This window comes from Benincasa hispida, chromosome 8 (assembly GCF_027475165.1).
Source record: "Benincasa hispida cultivar pf3 chromosome 8, pf3_genome.v1.1, whole genome shotgun sequence".
Taxonomy (NCBI): Eukaryota; Viridiplantae; Streptophyta; class Magnoliopsida; order Cucurbitales; family Cucurbitaceae; genus Benincasa; species Benincasa hispida.
In genome coordinates this window covers 13,494,034-13,502,579 of record NC_143485.1, presented here as the reverse complement: position 1 = coordinate 13,502,579, position 8,546 = coordinate 13,494,034, and the positions used below count along the sequence as shown (strand labels likewise).

The 8,546-nt window shown below is 31.1% G+C and overlaps 1 protein-coding gene across 1 annotated transcript; it reads left to right on the top strand.

Annotated features, from left to right (window-relative positions):
* Positions 1 to 3,430: 3,430 nt before the first annotated feature.
* On the top strand, positions 3,431 to 6,654 carry LOC120082553 (mitogen-activated protein kinase homolog NTF6). Its single transcript, XM_039037775.2, has 6 exons — positions 3,431 to 3,769; positions 3,961 to 4,090; positions 4,757 to 4,894; positions 5,118 to 5,450; positions 5,618 to 5,801; positions 5,904 to 6,654. The coding sequence occupies exons 1-6, from the start codon at positions 3,609 to 3,611 to the stop codon at positions 6,071 to 6,073; spliced, it is 1,116 nt and encodes a 371-aa protein (XP_038893703.1). The 5' UTR covers positions 3,431 to 3,608; the 3' UTR covers positions 6,074 to 6,654.
* The last annotated feature ends 1,892 nt before the right edge of the window (positions 6,655 to 8,546 follow it).

The window sequence follows — 8,546 nt, the reverse complement described above, 5'->3', positions numbered from 1 at the left end:
GAAACAATATGAATTTATTGACAGATATACAATGATAGGGTTGAGAAAAATTATCACTAATACTTTCTAAACAACTAAGTGGATTATGCGATCAAGCGATGCACTCAATGTTACGTTCAGCTCTTCTCAGTGTATCTAGCCACATTATCTTATTTCTAAGATGCATGCGATGAGTGCAATGTGCAGTGGATATACTTATTTTTAAGAAACATCTTCTCTTGTTTTATGAGATTCAAATTTAAGGTCTTTCAAACTTAGATTAAATTTACTTCGAACAATCTCTCAATTGAATCAAGTAAGTCATATAAGCATGCATAAGACAAGTTGATCGCATGATTCTCTTGCTGTTTAGTAGTGTCAATTGCACACTTCTCAACCCATTTGACAATTTAGTTAAGCATGATATTGATGGAAAAGATGGACAAAAGATAAGATGAACATGTATTCATATTGCAAAGTTTGAATTTGTCAATATAGAAAGTACAATGCAAATACACAAAGAGGAAGAAAGGAGTATAGAATCAAGCCGTGGTTTATAATGTCTTGCTCCCTACGGCTCTTTTATTAACTACTTCACTTAGAACATTAAATAGGAAGGTTTTTTACCAGAGTTTCCTCTAAAAATTTTCTCTCGTCTCCCACTACTTGCATGAAAATTGCATAGGTATTTATAGGTGTTCAAGGATGCTTTTTTTTTTTTTATTATTATCTTTCTCATGATTGCATTGATGGGGCGCATTAAATTCCATATCATGTTGTGCCGTCTACAACATGTCAGGGGTTCATTGAATCTTCATCAAAGTTCTCTTGTCGGTTACCAACGTAGCCTGTGATTTGACTCCCACCATCCATGTCATGTCATGCCTCTTATAGCTATGCGATCATCTGCTCTTCTGTTAGTTCTTGCTTGATCGTGTCAATGGGTACTTGGCTTATGCGATCGTGCGTTCATCTTGTTGTTCTGAAGGGTATTCTGCACAAAGATAGCAATTTCAATTTGAACTTTAGATATGTTTGATATTGAGAATGTGTGACCGCATACTCCATTTTTTGTATAAATTCTTTGGTAAATAATGTTGAAGCTTCATGCCTTTTTCTTATTTTTTTACATGAAAGAGATACAATAACTTGTATTTCTACAAGTTATCACCCATGCACAACCAAACTTTGATTCCTAGATATCTTATTCCTAGGTATCATATTCTTAGACATCCTTTATTAAGAGACATTTATAAAACCTTAAACCAAACGACCCCTAAATGATTTTGTTGATTTACCCTTAGTGGTGAAATAAATGCATTTCTTCTAAACAAAATGTTTGGATTTATAACTTGGAATACTATCTTTATTGAAGTTTTCATCGTATTTTAATATAATTTTACATTTTAAAATTTAAAATTCAAAACCTAGGTAAATTGAAAACATTAAAAAAATGTAATTTTTAGAATTTTTAATATTTGAATAACAAAATTCTAAAATAGGTTTAGAAAACACACCCCCAAATGTATATTTCCTGAACTCTAGTTAATCTAAAATCGTAATAAAATCTAAATTATCTACCAGACAAATCCTAATCTTTCTCTCGCATTTTTCCCTTTCGAGGTTTTAAATCGAGGAAAAGAAAAAGTTTTATAAGTCAACGAATTATTAGATTAAAATAGGTAGAATTTTAGTCAAGTATAATAGCCAAGTCCTAACTTTTATATTCCATAAGAATATTCAACTAACAACCAATTTCCTTAAATTTTTCTAATCTTTTTGGTGTTGCTATCAATAATGACTTAATAACATTATCGAATACTTCAATCACTCCTAGTTCATCTTTCACCATCAAGTTCATAAATATGTGAACAAAACAACACATATAATAACAATTGTCTATGGTCAAATTAAGATGACTTATAATCAATATTCTAGTAGAATTTAAAAAAAAAATCCATTTAAAAACTTCAATTTTAGCCATGTGTAGACAAAGGTGCATATATGAACCTAGATTAGGAAAACTAACATCAATAAAAATAAAAAATAAAATTATGGTATGATTAAGATGCTTGTATAAGAGTTATTTTTTTCCCTTTCCGAATACTAACCATCATCCATAAAATGTACTATGATTATTTGAAGTTTATATGTGTAAATTTATTGTTTCTTTCTTTTCATTCTCATGTGTTTAGATTTATTTTTTTTATCAGTTCAGGTGTAGATGTTTGAACAATTGATGTTTTGGAGTTGGTGTTGTTATGAGTGACTTTGGAATAAAGAAATAATCCTAGAAATAGAAAACAACACCGAAGATAAGATTGGAGTAAAAGAGAACTCAATAGATTCGAGTTTGACAAAGACAGTGTACATACCTAAAAACTCAACCCAAGATCAATTGGGTCCCTAGGAAAGGAGGTAATTGGGCTATTGGCCAATCTTTCGCCTTGGCCTTGACCTAGTTCATGGCTGAGGTGAGTCCAAATCCTTGCAAATGCATCTTCCGTGTCACTTATAGTTAACCTATTTTCTTTTTCCTAAACTTAATTCGAAAAGAGAAATAAATATTTTTTTTTGTTAACCTTCTCGTAAACACATTGTTATAACTCAATTGGAGGTAAGTTCATTCACATTCATTTACATGACAAATCAATGATAATTTCTATCGGTGATATATCTACATGACAAGTCAATTATTAAGAAGATAAAAATAATCACTGATAAAATGATATTTCTATATAAAATGACAAGAAAAATATCATAGTCTATCAATGACATGATATTCACATGTGATGTCAATCTATTGACGATAAACCTTAGGTAGATATTAAAGTCTATTAGTGATAGATAGATATCGCATGTGAATATCAATCTACCACTGATAGACTATGATAAAAGTAAAATTGGATTACGAGAAATTTAAATATAACAAGAAAATCAATTTGCTATTTCTTCAATATTTTATAAAATTTGTTATATTTACAAATATTTTGCCTAGTTTTGCTATTTATGCAAATACTTTAAAAAAAAGAAGTGAATACTATGGTAATAAAATTGAAAAGAAACAAATATAAATTTTAAAAAATAAAAATATTATCCAACAATGCCTTGAATTTTAAAAACTTGACTTAGATTTGGAAGACACAAAACTTTAAAAATAAATAAATGAGAATAATGTATATAACCTTGATTTTCAAATTTTCGTCTTCATTTCCAAATTTAAAACCCAATCACAAATCTCAAGCCATAATATCTCCAAAAAAAAAAAAAAAAAAATCAAAATTGAATATTATCAATTCAATTTTCCAATATTGGTAGAAAACAAAAACCATTCACAAATTTATTTTCTTTGTTCTATTCACTTGACTAATAAAAACCTCAAAAAAAAAATTAAAAATTAAAAATTAAAAAAGTGAAGAATGAATATTCAAATTTCAAAGTTTCAAAAGATGAAAGACGCGGAAAGTAAAATTCCAGATGAGATGGCGACGCTTTTTCTCCTTCTTCTTCCATCAATTCCAAACCAAACCCTTCTTTTTAACGCTCTCTCTCTTTCTCTCTTTCGCCATTATCACTGAAAACCTTCACTTCTTCCTTCTTCACCCTTTTTCAGACCCAACAACAAGAAAATGGAGAATGATTCTTCTTCTTCCGCTATGGATATCAAAGGCATTCCCACTTACGACTCCAAATACTTACTCTACAATGTTCTCGGCAACTTCTTTGAGATCTCTGCCAAGTACTCCCCTTCAATTCAACCTGTTGGACGCGGTGCTTACGGCATTGTTTGGTAATTATCTGTTCTGCTGCTGATTTTTGGGGTTTCAGTTCTTGTTATAAGTATTTTGATTTGGGCTTTCTTTGATTTTTTGATAATATGTCTAGATTCCCTTGTTGAATGGTTATTTCAATTATGCCCATTTTCTCTATCTTGATGCTTGCTTTGTTATCTGCTAAGATTTTTATGATTTGCTTGTTCAGTTGTACGACCAATTCTGAGACGAAAGAAGAGGTAGCGATAAAGAAGATTGGGAATGCTTTTGATAATAGGATTGATGCCAAGAGGACGCTTCGTGAGATTAAACTCCTATGCCATATGGATCATGACAATGTATTTGTCTAAAATGCTTCTCTGTTACATGCTCACCTTGATTTGTTTTGTTTAAATTTCTTCATTTCGATGTAGATTTTGCAATACTTAATATCCATTTATTGTTATGATTAAATTTCTTAATGACTGCTGGATATTTGTGTAGAATTTGAGTTGAACTAATGAGGTAAAACGTGTGGATTATTAATTTTAAAGGGGGAAAAACTTTTTTGCTGTTATCCTGTGAAGCTTATTGTTGAATTCTAAAGTTTGAAAGCCTTGTTTCTACTTCAGCTGTACTTTTTTTTTTTTTTTTTTTTGTTATGTCATGAACAGATTTTTTTAGGCCTAGCTTGGTAACCCTCTAGTTTTTTAAAATTAAGCCTATTTTCTTAAGTAAAAAAGCTGAATTCTTAGCCAACAAGTTTTTAAAAGACTATTTTTTTTAGTTTTTAGAACTTGGCCTAGTTTTTTTAAAATATTGATAGAAAAATACATAAAATGTGTTTATAAGTTTGATTTTCAAAAACTAAAAATCCAAAACCAAATAGATTTCAAATGGAGCCTTAGTGTTTGATGAAAGGATGGTTGTGAAGTTTATCGCTGATATAATCCTCGGGAGAGTGTTACTGGGGGACATATTATTTTATCATTGAAGGATAATGATCTCTTTTTCCCTCTTATCAGATTATAAAAATCAAAGATATAATTCCTCCACCAGAGAAGGAGAAATTCAATGATGTGTATATTGTGTATGAATTAATGGACACTGACCTGCACCAGATCATTCGCTCTTCCCAGGCTTTGACAGACGATCACTGTCAGGTAAGGGATACTTATCATGCTATCACTGATGTTTACTTGGAAACTCTTACATTCGAGTGAGATATTAGCGAAGTCTGCTGTAATATTTTATGACAAAGTTTCATTTGGAGTATAAATTTGTTGGAGCAACAATCCGAAACAGTTTGAATGATTTTTGTGTTTGGTTAGAGGACCTGTCTCTCGTTAAGCCTGTTAAAGTGGTATCTGTTTATTGTTTGGACAGTATTTCTTATACCAATTATTGCGAGGTTTGAAGTATTTACACTCTGCAAATGTCTTGCACCGAGATCTAAAACCAAGCAACCTGCTTCTTAATGCAAATTGTGACCTCAAGATTTGTGACTTTGGGTTAGCAAGAACAACATCAGAGACAGATTTCATGACAGAATATGTTGTAACGCGATGGTATCGAGCCCCTGAGCTACTACTCAACACTTCTGAATACACTGCAGCGATAGATATTTGGTCCGTTGGATGTATTCTCATGGAAATTCTTAGGAGGGAGCCCCTGTTCCCTGGTAAAGACTATGTGCAGCAATTGGGGCTTATAATTGAGGTAATTAATCACTGGCTTCCAAGTCTCTTCGTGCTGTTTAAAATTATGCATGTGGCACTGAGGTGATCTCATTGTTTTTTTACAATGATTATTTTCATAAACAACCTGAATTCTTAATTGTGATGTTTTTTAATGGAATTATTTCTTTATCACTACCTGAAAAGCAGTTGCTAGGTTCACCAGATGATTCAGATCTCGGGTTTCTTAGAAGTGATAATGCAAGGAAGTATGTTAAGCAACTTCCCCATTTCCCAAAACAACCGCTGACCGAAAAGTTCCCAGATCTTCCTCCACTGGCAGTTGATCTTGCAGAGAGGATGCTGCTCTTTGATCCAAGCAAGAGAATAACTGGTAATGCACCTACCTTTGCATCTATAACATTACTTAAAGAACCTCTTTTCCCCCTCTCCTACATTTTCATGATCTGAGATGTATTTCTATCGTGTTTCCAAGTTGAGGAGGCAATGAATCACCCATATATAGTAAGTCTTCATGAAATCAATGAAGAACCAACCTGCCCTTCTCCTTTCAACTTCGATTTCGAACAGGCATCCTTGGATGAAGAAGACATAAAAGAACTTATATGGAGGGAGTCTCTTAAGTTCAATCCAAATCACATTTAGTTTCAAACATTTTGTTCCTCCTCAGTTTATTGGGTCTTGATGGAAGAGTTGATCTCGTTACGAAGATTAAGCGAGTATAGTAGTGTGAATTGATGTCGTGTCAGCGGCTGGCAAGTTGGCAACATAACTGGAAACAAATAGTTCTTGTATATAATCATGGAAAAGGTTCATTTATCAGGGGTTGAAAGCGTTCTATATTCACCTTCTTCTGGAATCCTGCATCCAGTGAAGGCCGGTGTGACATAAAAAGGTGCCGCATCTTCCTCGCCGTTTGGATCGAGTTCTTTTGCCTATGTTTTTTTTATTACACTAGGAAGTGAAATTTGTGACTCCTACAGGAAGAGAAAAAAACAGATATACAATGTAATGGTTTGCTGCTCTTCCTGGTATTGTTGCTAGTGTTTAATACCAAAACATACAGTTTTGTTTTTGAGATTGTGAGTTCATGTTGACAATGGAATTACTGTTACCAACATGCAGAGGGTGATTTTGTAATTGTTAGTGTGGACTTCAATAAGAATCGCTTTAAGAAATTTCAATTTCTTGAAAGTGTGTTTATAAGAAACGAAATTTTTATTGTATGTCTTTGTTTTGACTACAAATATAGTAGATTTTTCAGTTGATTTATGCATAGTATCATTCAAATTAGAAAAGTTGAGTGTTCTCATGTAATTCGGTAGGGGCAAAAATACAAATTTGGTTAAGTAATTAATTTTGTACCATACATCTCTCTCCTCTCTATCTTTATTATTATTCCTCTTCTCTCATTCCAACTTCTTTCTTCTCAACTTTGATTCATAAACTTTTATTTTTTTGAATTCTTGTTAATCGACCAAGACATAAACCATAACATTAAGGGGAAAAAAAAAGCAATGAAGAAATAAATTACACTACTTTCCCCTTTGTTTGATTGACTACAATCATCTCATTTGTCATCCCATCATGGCTTGAGCATTAATGACCCTTTAGCACGTAGGTCGGATAAGAGAGATGTCGAAGGAGTGACGATGGCGAGTGACACAGATCGGCAAGGGTTTTTGGAGGATGGGGAACTGTTGCGAGATAGGGAGCGAAATAAAGAAAAAATAGCTTAATTTTATGGAAATAAAGAATTTACTTTTAGTGAACACTATGCATATAACATATGTTGCTTAAAGTTATTAATGTTAGTGGCATCTTTGGCGTGTTGTATAATCTTTTAGAGACATTTTTTTAATTTGTGTTGTTCATAATAGAAATTTCTGACATTTTTTTAGCTCGTCGCTACAAGTTACTTTTTTACTAATGATCATTGTTAAAAATTTTGTTACCGAAAACGATTTTTTGTTGTAGTAAGGTTTTCAAACTAAAGGCATACGTGGGGAAATCAAGGGTTTGGGGTGAAATATTCACTAAATGATGATATGTGTGTAATTAATTTTATTTCCCTTTTTACTTATTTTTTAATCCATTAGTATTTACGTTTTTTCTCTGTTTCTTTTTTGTATTTTACAATATATACTGCTTTTAACATATTTTTCAATTTATAGATATACTACTTAGACTTTTGTAGGACTATTTTCAAATATAGAAAAATAAATTAAAATATTTATAAATAATAATAAATTATTACAGATAAATTGTGATATTTTACTATTATTTGTAAATATTTTTAGCAATTTTGTAATTTAAAATAATTTTTTGACTTTTAGGTGTATTTTCCAATATATACTACTTATTTAGACTTTTATATACAAATACGATCTATATATTATTTATCCCAGGTCATTGTTTTAATTAGCGCTACTTATCAGGACGTATTTCCAAATATGACAACTTATCTTTGGTGATTTTTTAAAATATTCTATTCTATGTAATTTTAGTGGCTTAATTTTGTTAATTCATAATTTTATTTTTGATTATTACTTAACTAAATTTTTATTTTTTTATTAAAAAAAAAATTGGAAACAAGTTTAAAGTTGTAGATTTTTTCTCTGGTTGTTATGTTTATCTACGTTGGATGTACTATTTTTTTATATGTGGAAAAATGCAGAACTTTTCTTAATGTATTTTCGTCCCAATGGAATTCAATTATCCCGTTAGAAAGTGTGTTTAGTCCTTTTTTCAAAAAATAAAAAATAAAAAAATAGTGGGATTAGCTATATTTTTGAGTTGTGATGTTTAGAGTTGACTATTATTCCAGTTGGCCCTAATGTTTAGGGTATGTTTGACCAATGAGTTGAGAAGTAGAAGTGAGAAAGTAAGGGATTGTAAACTCCGTTCTTTATTTGGTTCAACGAGTTTGTAGGTTCCACTACTTAAAATATCAATTTTATATTTTAATTTCTTACACTGTTGGCACAACGAGTTCACAATTCTCTAGACTTCATAACTCAATTTTTTTAAAGAACAATCCCAAAAAAAGTGACGAATACATTATTTTGAAGTTAATTTTCATATACACTGACTATGAAGTATATCAGCAATATCATTG

Coding starts and splice junctions, on each gene's coding strand:
- LOC120082553 (XM_039037775.2), top strand. CDS start 3,609: ATGGAGAATGATTCTTCTTCTTCCGCTATGGATATCAAAGGCATTCCC. Junction 3,770..3,960: donor GGTGCTTACGGCATTGTTTG/GTAATTATCTGT, acceptor TTGCTTGTTCAG/TTGTACGACCAATTCTGAGA. Junction 5,451..5,617: donor AATTGGGGCTTATAATTGAG/GTAATTAATCAC, acceptor CCTGAAAAGCAG/TTGCTAGGTTCACCAGATGA.